Below are 17405 nucleotides of genomic sequence, written 5' to 3'. Positions count from 1 at the left end.
CCGGTGTTCCCGGTGTCCCCCGGTTCCAGTTCCCGGTATTCCCGGTGTTCCCCTGTTCCATTTCCTGGTGTTCCCGGTATTCCCTATGCTCCCGCCCCGGCCGCTCACCTCATGCTGGCGGCGGCAACGCTGGGGCCAGGCCGGGCCCTTCCGGTAGCGGCGACCGGGGAGGGGGGAGAAGGACCGGACAGTCCCGGCCCGAGGCCACGCCCCCACACACAAGGCCACGCCCCACCGGAGCCCGGTGCCCGGTGCCCGGTGCTGGTTCCCGGTGCCCCGTGCACGGATCCCGGCTCCGGTTCCCGATGTCGGTTCCCAGTTCCCTGTTCCCGATCCCGATGCCTTGATCCCGGTCCCGGGGCTCGGATCCCGGTTCCCTGTTCCCGATCCCGGTGCTCGGATTCCGGTCCCGATGCTCGGATATCGGGCCCGGTACCCGGATCCCGGTGCTCGAATCCCGGTCCCGGTGCCCGGATCGGGTGCTCGGATCCCGGTGCCCGGATCCCGGTCCCGGATGCCGATCCCGGTGCTTGGATCCCGGTTCCCTGTTCCCGATCCCGGTTCCCTGTTCCCGGTTCCCGATTCCCGGTCCCCTTCGGTCCCGCCCCGGGCCCCGCCCGCCGCCGCCCCGCCCCCGGCGCCGCGGCCGCCGCCGCCCTTTGTCCGCTGCCGTTGCCGCGGGCCCCGCCATGGCGGAGCGGTGATGGGCGGCGGGGCCGGCCCGGCGATAACGGGGCCGAGGGGAACCGGGAGCCTCATGCAGGGGCCGCCGCCATGGGGCAGGTCCTGGGCTTCGCCCACTGCAGTAGGAACCGGGAACCGGGGGCAGGGAGGGGGGGACGGAGGCACCGGGAGCGGCTGCGGATGAAGAGGACCGGAATCGGGAGGAATGAAGCGGGAGGGCCCGGGGATGGGGAAGCGGGAACCGGGAGGTGCCGGGGATGGGGGAATAGGGATGGAGAACGAGGAGGGACCGGGAATGTGAGCACCGGGAATGGGGAACCGGGGGGACTGGGGATGGGGAACCGGGAGTGGCCGGGAATGGGAGCACCGCGGAGGGGGAACCGGGAACGGGGAGGGACCGGAGTGGGAGGGAGGGGGAACCGGGGCACTGGTTAGGGGATGGGGGGACGGGGAGGGTCCGAGGACAGGGATAACAGGGGTGGAGGCACCGGGAGTGGCCGGGATTGGGGGTATCGGGATGGAGGGACCGGGGATGGGGGATAACGGGGATGTGGGTACCGGGGATGCAGGTATCGGAATGGAGGGACCGGGGATGTAGGTACCGAGGATGTGGGTACCGGGGATGCGGGTACCGAGGATGTGGGTACCGGGAATGCGGGTACCGAGGATGTGGGTACCGGGGATGTGGGTACCGGGGATGTGGGTACCAGGATGGAGGGAATGGGAATGGGGGGTACCGGGGATCCGGGGCCCGGGACACCGGAGATAGGGCGTGATGGGGGGGGGGGGCAGTGCTGGAGCCGGTTTGGGGGTTCCGGAACACGGGGGTTCCCCACGGTCCCCCCCACACCCTTTGTGTGTGTGTGTCCCCACAGAAGAGGCTCCGTCCACGGCCTCCACCACCCCGGACTCCACGGAGGGTGAGTGGGGCCGAACCCCTCCTTTGGGGGTGCAGATTTGGGGGGGGGGAAGGGGGAAACCCCAACCCCCCACCTTGACGCCCCGAAATCCCCCAAAGGTGGCCCTGAGGAGCCCGAGTTCCCCCCTGAGCTTGCGGTGGCCCCGGAGCCCCCCGAAGAGGAAGAGGAGGATGAAGATGGGGGGACTTCCCCCCGGACCCCCCCCCGCGAGCTCACCTTCTCCTACATCGCCTTTGGAGGGGGGGGCAGCGCCCCAACAGAACCGGGACCCCGCTGCCGCCGGGACCCCCGCCGGAGCCGCCCCCCCCGCCTGGGCTCGGGCCCCGCCCCCCGGGGGCTGGACCCCCATTTAGGGGTCAGAGCCCCCCCAAAGCGGCCTGGGGACCCCCCGCCCCCCCCCGAGGGGCGGCTGGAGGTGGAGGGGGCCCTGCCGGTGGGGGGGGGGGGCGAGATGGAGGAGCCCCCGATGAGGCCGGGTATGGGGGGGCATTGGGGTGCCTAAGGGGGTCATTGGGGGTCATGGGGGGGTCCCGAAGGGGGGGCTGGGGGTCGTGGGGACGCCTCAGTGGGGGCTGAGGGCAATGGGGGGGCTCCTCAAGGGGAGCCGGGGGCAATGGGGGGGTTAAAGGGAGGGAAGGGGGGCCATGGGAGCGGTCCCTAAGAGGGGGCTGGGAGATATGGGGGGGGCCCCAATGCGGACTCGGTGCCATAGGGGGGCCTGGGGGGGGGTCTCGGATACGGGGGGGTCCCATAACCCTTTGACCCCCCCATTCCCCCAGCAGCCCCCCCCCAGCCCGCAGGGGGCGCCCCGCAGCCGGCCCGCCCCGCGCCCCCTCCGGACCCCCCGCCGAACCCGGACCCGCCTCCTGCGCCCCCCGACCAATCAGCGAGCCCGGCGGGCGCTGATGTGCTGGGTAAGCAGCCAATCGGGCGCGGCGCAGGGGAGGGGGGGGCTCCCGGCGGGGGGGGGCCCGGGGTCCGGTTGCGGGGAGGACCCGGGCGGCGGCGAGGGATTGGCCGCTAAAAATAGGGGTGACCCCCCCGGCAGCGCCAGCGGGAGCCATGGAGAGACAGGGTGGGGGGGGCACCGGGCAATGGGGGGCAATGGGGGTGTCAGGGGGCACTGGGAGCACTGGGAGGTCTCCAGGGGGGTACTGGGAGGAGTGGGGGTCACTGGAGGGGTTACTGGGGGGGAGGTACTGGGGTTACTGGGAGGCACTGGGGGGGCCCTGAGGCTACTGGGAGCAGTGAGAGGCAATGGGGGGCACTGGGAGCGCTGGGGGCAGTGAGATGCAGTGGGATGCAGCGGAGGGTTAAGTGGGATGCACTGGGGGTTCATTGGGATGGACTGGGATGCACTGGAATGCGGGGGGGGGTCATTGCACACTGCCCGCAGTGTGGGAGCTGCTGCATGGGGATGCACTGGGGGTCACTGGGATGGACTGGGATGCACTGGGATGCAGGGTGGGGGGTCATTGGGATGCACTGGGATGCAGGGTGGGGGGTCATTGGGGTACGCTGGGATCCGATGGGATGCACTGGGATGCACTAGGGGTTCATTGGGATGAACTGGGATGCACTGGGATGCAGGGGGGTTATTGCACACTGCCCTGCAGTGTGGGAGCTGATGCAAGGGGATGCACTGGGGGTCACGGGGATGCACTGGGATCCAATGGGATGCACTGGGATGCGGGGGGGGGGTGGGTCATTGGGATGCACAGGGGGGTCATTGGCTCTGTCCCCGCAGTGTGTGAGCTGCTGCACTGGGATCCAATGGCGGTTCACTGGGATGCACTGGGATCCATTGGGATGCAGTGGGGATCCATTGGGATGCAGTGGGACCCATTGGGAGGCACTGGGATGCATTGGGACGCACTGGGATCCACTGGGATGCACTGGGATCCATTGGGATGCACTGGGATGGATCGGGATCCAATTGGATGCACTGGGGTGCATTGGGATGCACGGGTATCCATTGGGATGCACTGGGATGAATCAGGATGCATTGGGATGCACTGGGATCCATTGGGATGCACTGGGATGGATCGGGATCCATTGGGATGCACTGGGATGGATTGGGATCCAATGGGATGCACTGGGATGGATCGGGTTGCATTGGGATGCACGGGGATCCATTGGGATGCATTGGGATGGATCGGGATCCATTGGGCTGCAGTGGGACCCATTGGGATGGGTCGGGATGCATTGGGACACACTGGGATGGGTCGGGATGCATTGGGCTGCACTGGGATGGATCGGGATGCACTGGGATGCACTGGGATGGATCGGGATGCACTGGGATGGATCGGGATGCATTGGGACGCACTGGGATGGATCGGGATGCACTGGGACGCACTGGGGTGGGTCGGGACGCACTGGGCTGCAGTGGGATCCATTGGGATGCACTGGGATGGATCGGGATGCACTGGGACGCACTGGGGTGGGTCGGGACGCACTGGGCTGCAGTGGGATGGATCGGGACGCACTGGGATGGATCGGGATGCACTGGGATGGATCGGGATGCACTGGGCTGGGTCGGGACGCACTGGGCTGGATCGGGACGCACTGGGGTGCACTGGGATGGATCGGGACGCACTGGGATGGATCGGGACGCACTGGGGTGGGTCGGGACGTACTGGGCTGCACTGGGACCCATTGGGATGCACTGGGCTGCAGTGGGATGGATCGGGACGCACTGGGCTGCAGTGGGACCCTTTGGGGCGCTCATCCCGGCTCTGCCCCCGCAGTGTGGGAGCTGCTGCACTGGCGGGACCCCGCGCGCTCGGCGCTGGTGCTGCTCGCGCTGCTGGCGGGGCTCGGCTGCCTCGCGCGCTTCAGCGCCGTCAGCGTCGGTGCCTACGGGGCCCTGGCGGTGCTGGCGGTGACGCTGCCCCGGCGCCTGCACCAGGGAGCGCTGCGGGCGCTGCGGCCGCACCGGGCGCCGCGGTGAGTGAGGGCCCTCCCCCGCCCACGGCCCTATGGGGCGGACCCATCCCCAAGGTCCCAATGGGGTTCCTTCCCCCCCTTCACCATGGGGCGTCCCCATCCCCAAGGTCCCACCATGGGGTTCCCCCAAGGTCCCAATGGGGTTCCCCCCCTCCCCCCCCCCCTTCACCATGGGGCGTCCCCATCCCCAAGGTCCCAATGGGGTTCCTTCCCCCCCTTCACCATGGGGCAGACCCATCCCCAAGGTCCCAATGGGGTTCCTTCCCCCCCTTCACCATGGGGCGTCCCCATCCCCAAGGTCCCAATGGGGTTCCTTCCCCCCCTTCACCATGGGGCGTCCCCATCCCCAAGGTCCCAACGGGGTCTTAACCCCCCCCCCCTTGTCCCTGCCCCATAGGGAGCCGCCGGAGGCTGCGGTGGGGCTGAGCCCCGAGGAGCAGCAGCGCTGGGCCCGGCGCCTCGCCCGGCACCTGTGCGCGGCCACACGCACCCTGGCCCGGCTCTTCCTGGTGCAAAGCGTCCCTGAGTCCCTCAAGGTGGGGATGTGGGGGGATGTGGGGCTGGGGGGGGGGTGTGGGGTGTGCCGGTGGGGCTGAGGGGATGTGGGACTGGGGAGGATGTGGGGATGTGGAGCTGGGGGGATGTGGGACTGGGGGGAATGTGGGGCCGGGGGGATGTGGGGCTGGGGGTGCCGGGGGTGCCGGTGGCGGTGCCGGTGATGATGGTGGCTCTGGGCACAGTTCGCCTTCTTGTTCTACCTGCTGACCTACGTGGGGGCCGTCTGCAACGGGCTGACGCTGCTGGGAGCCGGTATGGATGGGGTGGGAATGGGGATGGAATGGGAATGGGAATGGGGATGAGGATGGGGATAGGGATGTGATGGGGAAAGCAAGGGATGGGGATAGGGGTGGGATGGGGATAGGGATGGGATGAGAATGAGAAAGGGATGAGGATGGGAGGGGGGTGGGAATGGGATAGAGATGGGATGGGGATAGGCATGTGATGAGGACAAGAAGGGATGGGGATGGGGATATGAATGGGTTGGAATGGAGATCAGATGGGGATAGGGATGTGATGAGGACAAGGAATGGGGATGGGATGGAGATAGGGATGGGATGGGATGGGAATGGGAATGGGATGGGGATGGGAATGGGATGGGGATGGGTCATTGGTATAGGAAACAAGATACATGGATGTAGCATGGGGACAGGGACATAGGAGGGGGATGAGAGATAAAGGACACAGTATGGGGACAAGGTGTGGGGACAGGGACATGGGATGTGGACAAAGGATTTGGGACTGGGACATGGGAGAGGGATGGGACATAAGGGACATGGGATGGGGACACCATGGGGACATGGGATGGGGACACCATGGGCACATGGGATGGGGATGCCATGGGGACACCACGGGCACATGGTGCGTGACGAGCTGCTGCCCACCCAGGCGTCATCTGCGCGTTCACCTTCCCCGTGCTCTACCGGCACCACCAGGTACATGGGGGGGGGGACAAGGGGGGGACGACAAGGGGGTCCCGGCCTCCCCCCCCCCCATGTCCCCAATTGCTCCCCTGTGCCCCCAGGCCCAGATCGACCAATACGTGACCCTGGTGCGGAGCCACCTGAGCCACCTCCGGGCCAGGTCAGAGCCACCCCCCCGCACCCCAACCCCACCCCTGCCCCCCCCCAGAACCTCTCCGGGGGGGGGGGGGTTATGGGGTGCCCCCGGGGGGGGGTTGGGGCTCTCCACCCCCCCCCAGCTCCACTCTCCCGCAGGATCCAGGCCAAGCTCCCCAGTGCCAAAGCGAAGCCGCAGTGACCCCCCCCGTGTGCCCCCCCCCCCCGCCCGAGGTGACAGCGGAGGGGGGGGGGGAAGGAGCCGGGGTCCCCCCCGGCCCCCCCTGTCCTGTGGGGGGGACCCACTTTAATAAAGACTCTTGTGACAACCGGGGTGCATCTGGGGACACGGGGGGGGTAAAGAGGGGGGGCTTAAGGGGGGGGTCACTGGGTGACCCCCGCGTGACCCTGCGGACCCCTGTGACCCCGCCGTGCCCTCCGCCAGCGCCGCGGAACGCGCCGGAGCCCGGCGGCGCAAGCCCCGCCCCTTTCCCACCCTGACCACGCCCCCCCTCATTCGGGCCCTGGCCCCGCCCCTCTCCGTTGCCAAGGTCACGGCGGTTGCCGCGCGACGTAAACACGGGACGCCGGACGTGCTGACGTCACCGGCATGGAACGCCGTCGCCGGGCGACACGAGCGTGTTTACAGCGGGGGGGGGGGTTTGTGTGTGGAAGAGAGCGAATGGGATAGGGACCGGGATAACGGGATGGGGACCGGGATAACGGGATAGGGACCGGGATAACGGGATGGGGACCGGGATAACGGGATGGGGACCGGGATAACGGGATGGGGACCGGGATAACGGGATAGGGACCGGGATAACGGGATGGGGACCGGGATAACGGGATAGGGACCGGGATACAGGGACCGGGATACAGGGACCGGGATAACGGGATAGGGACCGGGATAACGGGATGGGGACCGGGATAACGGGATAGGGACCGGGATAACGGGATGGGGACCGGGATACAGGGACCGGGATAACGGGATGGGGACCGGGATAACGGGATAGGGACCAGGATAACGGGATAGGGACCGGGATACAGGGACCGGGATACAGGGATGGGGACCGGGATACAGGGATGAGGACCAGGATACAGGGATGGGGACTGTGATAACGGGATAGGGACCGGGAAACACAGGGATGGGGACCGGGATAACGGGATAGGGACTGGGATACAGGGACCGGGATACAGGGATGGGGACCAGGATACAGGGATGGGGACCGTGATATTGGGACACCGGGATATGGGGACACTGGGACACCAGGATACAGGGATACAGGGATATGGGGACAGGCGTACCAGAACTCCGAGGGGAACCCGGCCAGGAAAGGAACAAAGACAGGGACACCGAGGAGAGCCCGGCCGGACCGGGACACCGGGACGGAGGCAGGGACACAGAAGCTGGGACAGGGACACCGGGGTAGCGGGACACGGGGGGGAACCCGGCCGGACCCCGAGACACCGGGACCTGGAGGGAACCACTCTGCGACCGGGGTACCGGGGCTGGGATACTGGGGAGAGCCCGGCCGAGACCAGGGTACCGGGACAGTGGAGGTAACCCGGCCGGATCCATAGACACCGGGATACAGGCACCGGGACAGGGATACCGGAATACCGGGACTGGGACCAGGACAGGGATACTGGAACCAGGACAGGGATACGGGAACACCGGGACTGGGGACCCTGGGATAACAGGGCACTGGGACTGGGTCACCGTGATCTGGGAGGAACCTGGCCGGGACACCAGGACACCGGGACTGGAACCGGGAAAGGGACCCCGGGGGGAATGGAAGCAGGACACCGGGACAACGGGGAGAGCCCGGCTGGGACCGGGACAGGGACACCGGGGCTGAGATCCCAGGGGACACCAAACGGGAGCAACGGGACACCACAGGGACACCACCGGGGTTGCCCCACCCCCCGGCCCCGCCCCCCCGCACTGGGGGCGGGACTTGCCCTGATGAATAAACGACCGATGAATGAATGAATGAATGAATGAATGAATGAATGAATGAGGGGGCGTGGGAACGGCTCCCCCCCCCCCCCCTCCGTGGCCCCACCGTGACTCAGCGTCGGTTCCCGCCGGTGACATCAGACCCCGGTGTCCAATAACGGGACCGGACACCCCCCCAAGGGAGGCTCCGGTTGGTCGGGACCCCCCCCTCCCTCCATGGACCGTGGCCCTGCACCCCGGGAACGGGACCGCACTCCCGGTGTGCGCCCCCCCCCCCGTTACCGGATCCCTCCCGCCCCCATCAGTGGGGTCAATGGCCGGGGCCGGGGCATCCCCCCCCGGGATGATCCTTTAGGAGTTACCGGGGGTTAAAGGGGGTTTCCGGAGGGGGGTTACAGGAGGGGAAAAAGGGGTCATGGGGGGGGGTCGGGGGGGGGTCGCGGGGGCGTTACCGGGGGGTCACCGGGGAGTCACCGGCGTTGGGGCCCGGACGGTTCAGGCCGTTTCTAGAACCGCGGCTGCCGTTTCTATTAATACGCGTTTTCGGCGGCGGCGGCGGCGGCGAAGGGATTCCCTGTGACGTCATTGCTAGGATACCAAACAAACACTCCGAGACAAGCCCATATATGGCTAATTGCGTCACAGGAACTCCGGAGGGGGCGGGGCGAGGGATCCCCCCCGTTCCCCGCCCGTCGCGGAGCCTCTTAACGGCGGCGGCGGCTCCAGGGGCCTCAGAACGACGGCGGCGACGGTGGCGGCGGCGACCGCGGGGTCCGGAGGGTCCCGGGGGTCCCGGGACAGCGGCGGCGGGGGCCGTGACGTCAGCGCGGGGGGCGGAGCCTCGCCGTATAAAGTGCCGGCGCGGCGGGCGAGCGGTTCATTCATAAAATAGCGGAGAGAGGGGGGCGAGCGGCGGGGACTGGGCTCAACCGGACTTTGCACCGGCGGATTGGATGTACCGGGGCTCGTAACGGCCGGACCGGAGCCTGGGAAGGGATTTACCGGAGCTTGCAGCGGCTCGACCGGGACTTTGCACCGGGGATCCGGGGGACGGACACGGCAGGGTTGATAGAGGCGAAGCGGAGCTTTCTGTCGGATAACCGGAGCCTGGCACGGACTCACCGGGGGTTATAGCAGCGGAGCGGGGCTTTCTACCGGATAACCGGAGCCTGGCACGGCCGAACCGGGGCCTTATACAGGACAACCGGAGCCTGGCACGGACGCACCGGGGGTTATAGCAGTGAACCGGAGCCTGGCACGGACGCACCGGGACTCATAGCGGCTGCACGGGGGCTTGGAGTAGCGAATCGGAGCTTTCTGCCGGAGGCCCAGAGCCTGGGACGGGTACACCGGGGCTTATAGCAGCGAACCGGAGCTTTATACGGGACAACCGAACCCTGGGACCAACGCACCGGAGCTTACAGCGGCGTTCCAGGGCTTTGCACCGGAGACCCAGAGCCCGGCAGGGGCGAACCGGCGCTCGCAGCCGCTGCCCCGGGGCCCGAACTGACCCCGTTCCCCGGGGGGGGGTGCCCGGGATGCCGGTAGCGTGACCCGCAGCCTTGGCGCGGCGGGGCGGCCCCCGCGGCCCCGGGGCCATGTACCAGGGCTTCCCCGGGGACTACGACTCGGGCTCCCGGTGCAGCTCCTCCCCCTCGGCCGAGTCCCAGTACCTCTCCTCGGTCGATTCCTTCGGCAGCCCCGCGGCGGCGGCGGCGGCGGCGGCTGCGGCTCAGGTGGGCGCTTGCGCGGCGGCGCCGGCAGGGGGCGGCCGTGAGCGGCTCTTGGTTGGGTGGCGGCGGCGGCGGCGGTGGTGGGGCGGGGGGGGGGGCGGAGAGGGCGGGGTCGTGCGTAAACGGCGTGACGCGCGCGCGGGGAGCCCGCCGTGATGACGCGGCGCACGTACGGCGCGCGCGGGGCTATTTTAGACACCGCCACCCCCCCCCCCGGGAGTTTGTTGCTAGGCAACGGGGAGGTGGGGGAGGGTGTGGGGAGCCACGCCCCCTCCCGCGTGGCCACGCCCCCCCTCTCCTTCGGCGCTGCTGCGCCCTCTGCTGGCGCATTGCCGCACTAGCGCACCCCCAAAAAGGGTGAAGGGGGGGGTGTCGAGCATCCCCCCCCGTTATAATGGGTCCCGGTGATACCGGGGGGCGTTCAACACCAACCAGCCCCTGGAGGGGGCATGGGTGCCCCCCCCACCTCGTTTTCGGGGTGCTGGTGGGGGTTTAGGGGGTCCCCATCCTCTTAAAGGGGAAAGGGGTGCATAGGGCAGACGCCGAGGTGGGGGGGGAATGGTGCATGAGGGCACGGTGTGGCTGGGGGGGGGGACTTGCACAGGGGTGCTGGGGCACGAGGGTGGCATAAATCAGTGCTAGGGACTCGAGGGCATCATTGCACAAAGGTACCAGGGACTTGAGGGCATCGTTGCACATGGGTACCAGAGCATGAGACAGTTGTGCATCAGTGCCAGGGACATAAGAGTGGTGTAAATCAGTGCCGGGGACTCAAGGGCATCATTGCACATGGGTACCAGGGCATGAGACAGTTGTCCATCAGTGCCAGGGGCATAAGAGTGGTGTAAATCAGTGCCAGGGACTCGAGGGCATCATTGCACATGGGTACCAGGGCATGAGACAGTTGTGCATCAGTGCCAGGGGCATAAGAGTGGTGTAAATCAGTGCCAGGGACTCAAGGGCATCATTGCACATGGGTACCAGGGCATGAGACAGTTGTGCATCAGTGCCAGGGGCATAAGAGTGGTTTAAATCAGTGCCGGGGACTCAAGGGCATCATTGCACATGGGTACCTGGGACTTGAGGGCATCATTGCACATGGGTACCAGAGCATGAGACAGTTGTCCATCAGTGCCAGGGGCATAAGAGTGGTGTAAATCAGTGCCGGGGACTCAAGGGCATCATTGCACATGGGTGCCAGGGCATCATTTCACACAGGTATCAGGGCATTGAGGGTGGCATAAATCAGTGCCAGGGACTGAAGTGCATCATTGCACATGGGTACCAGGGTACTGAGGGTGGTGTAAATCAGTGCCAGAGACTAAAATGCATCATTGCACATGGGTACCACGGACTTGAGGGCATCATTGCACATGGGTACCAGGGAATGAGGCTGTTGTGCATCAGTGCCAGGGGCATAAGGGTGAAGTAAATCAGTGCCAGGGACTCATGGGCATCATTTCACACAGGTATCAGGGCATCAAGGGTGGCATAGATCAGTGCCAGGGACTGAAGTGCATCATTGCACATGGGTACCAGGGCACTGAATGTAGCATAAATCAGTGCCAGGGGCTCAAGGACATCATTGCACAGGGCATGAGGCTGTTGTGCATCACTGCACATGGGTACCAGGGTATTGAGGGTGACATAAATCAGTGCTAGAGACTTAAGAGCATCATTGCACATGGGTACCAGAGTATTGAGGGTGACATAAATCAGTGCTAGAGACTTAAGAGCATCATTGCACACGGGTACCAGGGCATGAGGCGGTTGTGCAGCAGTGCCAGGAGCTCTTGCACGTGGGTACCAGGCACACGAGGTGGCTGCGCACTGGCCCGGGGGCTCTCACCCATGGCTCTGACCCGTTCCATATCCCCACAGGAGTGCGGCGCACTGGGGGACATGCCCGGCTCCTTTGTGCCCACGGTGACGGCCATCACCACCAGCCAGGACCTGCAGTGGCTGGTGCAACCCACCCTCATCTCCTCGGTGGCCCAATCACAGCCCCCGGGGGCTCCCATGGCGCATCCCCCCCCCCTCGATCCCTATGACCTGCCAGGACCCAGCTACTCCACGCCAGGCATGGGCAGCTTCAGCGCAGCACCGGCACCACCGGCACGGCCCAGCCGCGTGCGGCCCCGGCGCAGCCGCGAGGAGACGGTGAGTGCCATGGGACGGGATTGGGGGGGAGGATGGGGACAGATGGGTCACCAGGCTCATGGTGCTGTCCCTTTGGCAGTTGACGCCAGAGGAGGAGGAGAAGCGCCGGGTGCGCCGGGAGAGGAACAAGTTGGCGGCGGCCAAGTGCCGGAACCGGCGCCGGGAGCTGACAGATCGGCTGCAGGCGGTGAGTGAGAGGGATGGGTGGGGTGGGTTGGAAGGGGGTGGCTGAGTTTGGTTGAATGGGGATGGGTTGAGTTTAGGGTAGAAAGAGATGGGCTGGGTTGAGTTGGAAAGGGATGGGTTGAGCTGAGGCCATTGGAAGGGGATGGGTTGAGTTGAGGCCATTGGAAGAGGATGGGTTGAGTTGAGGCCATTGGAAGAGGATGGGTTGAGTTGAGGCCATTGGAAGAGGACATGTTGAGTTGAGGCCATCGGAAGAGGATGGGTTGAGTTGAGGCCATTGGAAGATAATGGGTTAGGTTGAGGCCATTGGAAGATAATGGGTTAGGTTGAGGCCATTGGAAGAGGATGGGTTGAGGCCATTGGAAGAGGATGGGTTGAGGCCATTGGAAGAGGATGGGTTGAGGCCATTGGAAGAGGATGGGTTGAGGCCATTGGAAGAGGATGGGTTGAGGCCATTGGAAGAGGATGGGTTGAGGCCATTGGAAGAGGATGGGTTGAGGCCATTGGAAGAGGACGGGTTGAGTTGAGGCCATTGGAAGAGGATGGGTTGAGTTGAGGCCATTGGAAGAGGATGGGTTGAGTTGAGGCCATTGGAAGAGGACATGTTGAGTTGAGACCATCGGAAGAGGATGGGTTGAGTTGAGGCCATTGGAAGAGGACATGTTGAGTTGAGGCCATTGGAAGATAATGGGTTAGGTTGAGGCCATTGGAAGAGGATGGGTTGAGGCCATTGGAAGAGGATGGGTTGAGGCCATTGGAAGAGGACGGGTTGAGTTGAGGCCATTGGAAGAGGATGGGTTGAGTTGAGGCCATTGGAAGAGGATGGGTTGAGTTGAGGCCATTGAAAGAGGACAAGTTGAGTTGAGGCCATTGGAAGAGGACATGTTGAGTCGAGGCCGTTGGAAGGAGACAGGTTGATGGCCGTTGGGACCGTGGTGTCCCCAGGGAATTGGAAGAGGAAAGGTGAGTCAGGTTGGTTGGAAGAGGACAGGTCAATGGGGATGGGGATAGTGATGGCTCCAAGACAAGGGACACCAAGGGACTGATGAGCCCAGGAGCTGCTGTGTTGGAGGGGGACAAGGGTGTCCCCTGGGCAAGGGACGATGGAAGCAGGACAGCAATGTCCCTTGGAGCTGGGGATATCGGAGGGAGGTGGATCCAGGGATGCAGGCATGCACAGGGGACATCAAAGGGGGCCAGAAGGACACCACCCATGGGTGCAGGTCCATCAGAGCAGGACAGATGGACACCCATGGGTGCAGGAACAGAGGATGAGCACAGAGGGACTCACAGGGGTCAGGTCCATCAGAGGGGGACAGAGGGGGGAAGAGCACCCATAGCTGCAGGGACACGGGATGAACACAGAGGGATGCAGGGACAAGGGATGAACACAGAGGGATGCAGGGACAAGGGATGAGCACAGAGGGATACCCAGGGATGCAGAATGGACACCCATGGATGCAGGGACCCAGGATGAGCACAGAGGGGTACCCAGGGATGCAGGGACACGGGTTGAGCACAGAGGGATGCAGGATGGACACTCATGGATGCAGGGACATGAGATAAGCACAGAGGGGCTCAGGGACCCGGGATGAGCACAGAGGAGTATCCATGGCTGCAGGGACATGGGATGGCTGCAGGGACACGGGATGAGCACAGAGGGATACCCATGGATGCAGGATGGACACCCAGGGATGCAGGATGGACACCCATGGATGCAGGGACACCTGATGGGTGCAGAGACAGGGGATGAGCACAGAGGGGTACCCATGGATGCAGGACGGAGCCCCACTGATGAAGGGACCTGGGATGAGCACAGAGGGCTACCCAGGGATGCAGGATGGACACCCATGGCTGCAGGGACCTGGGATGGATGCAGGGACCCGGGATGAGCACAGAGGGATGCAGGACGGAGCCCCATGGATTCAGGGACCCGGGATGAACACCGAGGGGTCCCCGGGGCTGCAGGGATGGAGCCGCAGGGCTCCCGCTCCCAGAGCTGCCTCCTCTGACCGCCTCCCCCCGGCCCCCCGCAGGAGACGGACCAGCTGGAGGAGGAGAAGGCGGAGCTGGAGTCGGAGATCGCGGAGCTGCGCAAGGAGAAGGAGCGGCTGGAGCTGGTGCTGGCCGCGCACGCTCCCGCCTGCAAGCTGCCCTTCGGGGCCGCCGAGGTGAGCGCCCCCCGCAAGGAGGAGCCGGCGCCCGGCGCCCGGGGGGGCCCCTTCCCCGCCTGCTGCTGCTTCGCGCCGCCCCCGCCGCTTAACCCCAACCCCGCGTCTCCGTTTGTGTTCACCCACCCAGAGGGAGCCTCCTGCGGAGCCTCGCATCAGCGGAGCAGCGGCAGCGACCAATCCTCGGACTCCCTGAGCTCCCCCTCGCTCCTCGCGTTGTGAACCCCCCCCACATCCCCCCCAACCAACTCCTCCTCCTCCCTGTACATCCATCCCCCCCCCCCGATCTTGGGCTCGTCGAATGGGGGGGGGGAGGGAGATGGAGGGGTGCAAGGGTTTGGGATGGGTGCTGGATGCTTCTGGATGGATCCTGGATGAAATCTGGATGGATTCTGGATGGGTCCCGGACGGGTCCTGAATGGATTCTGGATGCTTTTGGATGGGTCCTGGATGGGTCCTGGATGGATTCTGGATGGGTCCCGGACGGGTCCTGAATGGATTCTGGATGCTTTTGGATGGGTCCTGGATGGATTCTGGATGGGTCCTGAATGGGTCCTGAATGGATTCTGGATGCTTTTGGATGGGTCCTGGATGGGTCCTGGATGGATTCTGGATGGGTCCTGAATGGGTCCTGAATGGATTCTGGATGCTTTTGGATGGGTCCTGGATGGATTCTGGATGGGTCCTGGATGGATTCTGGATGGGTCCTGAATGGATTCTGGATGCTTTTGGATGGGTCCTGGATGGATTCTGGATGGGTCCTGAATGGGTCCTGAATGGATTCTGGATGCTTTTGGATGGGTCCTGGATGGATTCTGGATGGGTCCCGGACAGGTCCTTAATGGATTCTGGATGCTTTTGGATGGGTCCTGAATGGTTTTGGATGGGTTCCTTGATGATGGTTCCTTGATGGTGGTTCCTTGATGGTGGTTCCTTGATGGTGGTTCCTTGATGATGGTTCCTTGATGATGGTTCCTTGATGATGGTTCCTTGATGATGGTTCCTTGATGATGGTTCCTTGATGATGGTTCCTTGATGATGGTTCCTTGATGATGGTTCCTTGATGATGGTTCCTTGATGATGGTTCCTTGATGGCTTTGGGATGGAGCCTTCAGGTTCCTGGATGCTTTTTTTAGGATGGCTTGGAATGGTTCTATGAGTTTTAGTTTTTCTTTTGGGGGATTGATGGGGTTTTGATGTTTTTTGATTCTTTTTTGATGGTTTCTGATGGGTTTTGATTTTTTTTGATGGCTTCTGATTTTCATCTTTTTGATGGGTTCTGAAATTTTTATTTGAGGGTTTTAATTTTTTTCATATTTATTTTGGGTTTTTTAATGGTTTTTGGTGGTTTTGATTTTTGGGCAGTTTATGATGGGTTTGGACAGGTTTTGATTTCTTTTGGATGGTTTTTGGATGATGGTTTGCTTTTTTCCCCATTTTTTTTCTAATTTCCTTTTTGGATGGTTTTGGATGGTTTTGGATGGTTTTGGATGGTTTTGGATGGTTTTGGATGGTTTTGGATGGTTTTTTTGGACGGGTTTTGGATGGTTTTGGACGGTTTTGGATGGGTTTTGATACATTTTGGGTGCTCCCCCCCATTTCACTCCATTTCTCAGACGGGCTGGGCTCCCGGAGAGGTTCAAGGGCAGTTTTGCCCAGCCCTGGATGTGCTGGAGGTGCCCATCGGGTGCTTTGGGGGTGCCCAACCCCATCCCCCCCATCCCAAGGGGTTCCTGCATCCTCTCCATCCCTTTAGGGATGGCTCCTGCCCCGTTTCCACCACTCTCAAGGTTCCCCATCACCTCCGAGGTGCCCCCCCCAGCACCCCATGGGTGTCCCTGCAGCATCTCCATCCCTTTGGGGAAGTTCCCCCCTGCCCCACGAAGGTCCCTGCATCATTTCTGTTGCCATGGAGATGTAGGGGGTGTCCGTGGGGCATCTCCTTCCCCCTGCAGGTACCCACATCACATCTCCCCCCGCTCTTTGGAGAGCCCCTGTGGCTCCTTCCTCACCCCAGAGCTCTTTGTGCCGCATCCCCACCGCCCCATGGGGCTTCCTTGCGGCATCCCCAGCACCCCAGAGGTGCCCATGCTCCGTCCCCACCATTCCATGGGGTCACTGAAGGATTCCCATCACTTTGGGGGTACCCACCCCAACCTCCATCACCTTTAAAGGGGGGGGGGGGTTCCATGGTATCCCCATCCCCTCTCTTGGGGGTCCCCAGCCCCATTGCTGCTGCTGGGCCCTCCCCCTTTGCCCTCTCCAGGACCCCCAGCACTTGGGGGGGGGCTCCCGTCCTGCTTGTGTGTGTATGTGTGTGTGTGTGTGTGTGTGTGTCCCCAACTGTGAAGCCTCTGCCCCATTGTCCCCTATGGCGTCCCCTGTGGTGACCGAGCTTCGCCGCTGCCTCTGTCCTTGTCCCCCCCCCAAACTTGGGTCGCGTCGCACCGCGGGAGATGTTTAGTTTTTTATGGACGATGGGTTTATGGATCATTATGGATCATTATTATGGATCATTGTGGATCATTGTGGATCATTGTGGCTGTGCCTGGTCCTGGGGCCACCAACCCCAACCCCCCGCACCCCGGCCCCACCGCGTCCGCGCTTCACCCATCCCAACGTGGCCAATAAAGCAGCTTCGGATCGGCCCCACGGCTCCTGTGTGCCTTGGGCAGGGAGGGCGGGATGGGAGAGGGATGCTGGGGATTGGGGACGGGGACCGTCGGGGTACGGGGCAATGGGGACGTGGGGCTGTGGGGCAGAGGACCTGCGGACACGGCTCTCTCCCCATTGGCCCGCCCGCCTGCCAATCACCTGCGTGAGTGGGCGGGGCCTTGGCCATACAAGCTCCGCCCCCTGCTTAGCTGCGGGCGGCCGCGAGGGGGCGCGAACTGGGGGCGCGCATTCCCAGTTTAGGGGTCTCTATTCCCAGTCTAGGGGTGCCTATTCCCAATTGGAAGTGTCTCTTCCCACTTAGGGGTGTCTATCCCCAGTTTAGGGGTCCCTATTCCCACTTGAGCATGTCTATT

General features: G+C 64.0%; 3 protein-coding genes across 5 annotated transcripts; all 3 read left to right on the top strand.

Moving 5' to 3' along the window:
- Nucleotides 1-111: 111 nt before the first annotated feature.
- LOC134172815 (basic proline-rich protein-like) lies at nt 112-4554 on the top strand. The gene is made up of 5 exons (XM_062636284.1): nt 112-805; nt 1560-1604; nt 1703-2080; nt 2384-2518; nt 4352-4554. Exons 1-5 carry the CDS (start codon nt 112-114, stop codon nt 4552-4554), a joined length of 1455 nt encoding a protein of 484 aa, XP_062492268.1.
- Nucleotides 4555-4879: 325 nt separating this feature from the next.
- On the top strand, nt 4880-6495 carry LOC134172814 (reticulon-2-like). Its single transcript, XM_062636283.1, has 5 exons — nt 4880-5086; nt 5291-5360; nt 5997-6043; nt 6133-6191; nt 6326-6495. Exons 1-5 carry the CDS (start codon nt 4880-4882, stop codon nt 6366-6368), a joined length of 426 nt encoding a protein of 141 aa, XP_062492267.1. The 3' UTR covers nt 6369-6495.
- Nucleotides 6496-9624: 3129 nt separating this feature from the next.
- Nucleotides 9625-14599, top strand: FOSB (FosB proto-oncogene, AP-1 transcription factor subunit). 3 transcript variants are annotated; one of them, XM_062636288.1, is made up of 5 exons: nt 9625-9862; nt 11741-12019; nt 12099-12206; nt 14242-14376; nt 14507-14599. In XM_062636288.1, the coding sequence occupies exons 1-5, from the start codon at nt 9725-9727 to the stop codon at nt 14570-14572; spliced, it is 726 nt and encodes a 241-aa protein (XP_062492272.1). In that variant the 5' UTR covers nt 9625-9724; the 3' UTR covers nt 14573-14599. The 3 variants fall into 3 exon arrangements, with proteins under 3 accessions (XP_062492272.1, XP_062492271.1, XP_062492270.1); XM_062636287.1 differs by having other exon boundaries at nt 9625-9857; nt 11739-12019; nt 14242-14598; XM_062636286.1 differs by having other exon boundaries at nt 14242-14598.
- Nucleotides 14600-17405: the final 2806 nt, after the last annotated feature.

The sequence above is a fragment of the Pezoporus occidentalis genome, unplaced genomic scaffold, assembly GCF_034315485.1.
Source record: "Pezoporus occidentalis ecotype Australia unplaced genomic scaffold, CSIRO_AGI_Poc_V1 ctg479, whole genome shotgun sequence".
Taxonomy (NCBI): domain Eukaryota; kingdom Metazoa; phylum Chordata; class Aves; order Psittaciformes; family Psittacidae; genus Pezoporus; species Pezoporus occidentalis.
This window is presented reverse-complemented; position numbering and strand designations above follow the sequence as displayed.

What these genes read in the sequence shown, in the direction of transcription:
- LOC134172814 (XM_062636283.1), top strand. Translation starts at nt 4,880, where the DNA reads ATGGGGCGTCCCCATCCCCAAGGTCCCAACGGGGTCTTAACCCCCCCC. An exon ending in GCTGACGCTGCTGGGAGCCG is followed by an intron (nt 5,361 to 5,996) that starts GTATGGATGGGG and finishes CTGCCCACCCAG; the next exon opens with GCGTCATCTGCGCGTTCACC. An exon ending in CTGAGCCACCTCCGGGCCAG is followed by an intron (nt 6,192 to 6,325) that starts GTCAGAGCCACC and finishes ACTCTCCCGCAG; the next exon opens with GATCCAGGCCAAGCTCCCCA.
- FOSB (XM_062636286.1), top strand. Translation starts at nt 9,725, where the DNA reads ATGTACCAGGGCTTCCCCGGGGACTACGACTCGGGCTCCCGGTGCAGC. An exon ending in GGCGCAGCCGCGAGGAGACG is followed by an intron (nt 12,020 to 12,098) that starts GTGAGTGCCATG and finishes TCCCTTTGGCAG; the next exon opens with TTGACGCCAGAGGAGGAGGA. An exon ending in TGACAGATCGGCTGCAGGCG is followed by an intron (nt 12,207 to 14,241) that starts GTGAGTGAGAGG and finishes GGCCCCCCGCAG; the next exon opens with GAGACGGACCAGCTGGAGGA.
- LOC134172815 (XM_062636284.1), top strand. Translation starts at nt 112, where the DNA reads ATGCTGGCGGCGGCAACGCTGGGGCCAGGCCGGGCCCTTCCGGTAGCG. An exon ending in CCTGGGCTTCGCCCACTGCA is followed by an intron (nt 806 to 1,559) that starts GTAGGAACCGGG and finishes GTGTCCCCACAG; the next exon opens with AAGAGGCTCCGTCCACGGCC. An exon ending in GGAGCCCCCGATGAGGCCGG is followed by an intron (nt 2,081 to 2,383) that starts GTATGGGGGGGC and finishes CCATTCCCCCAG; the next exon opens with CAGCCCCCCCCCAGCCCGCA.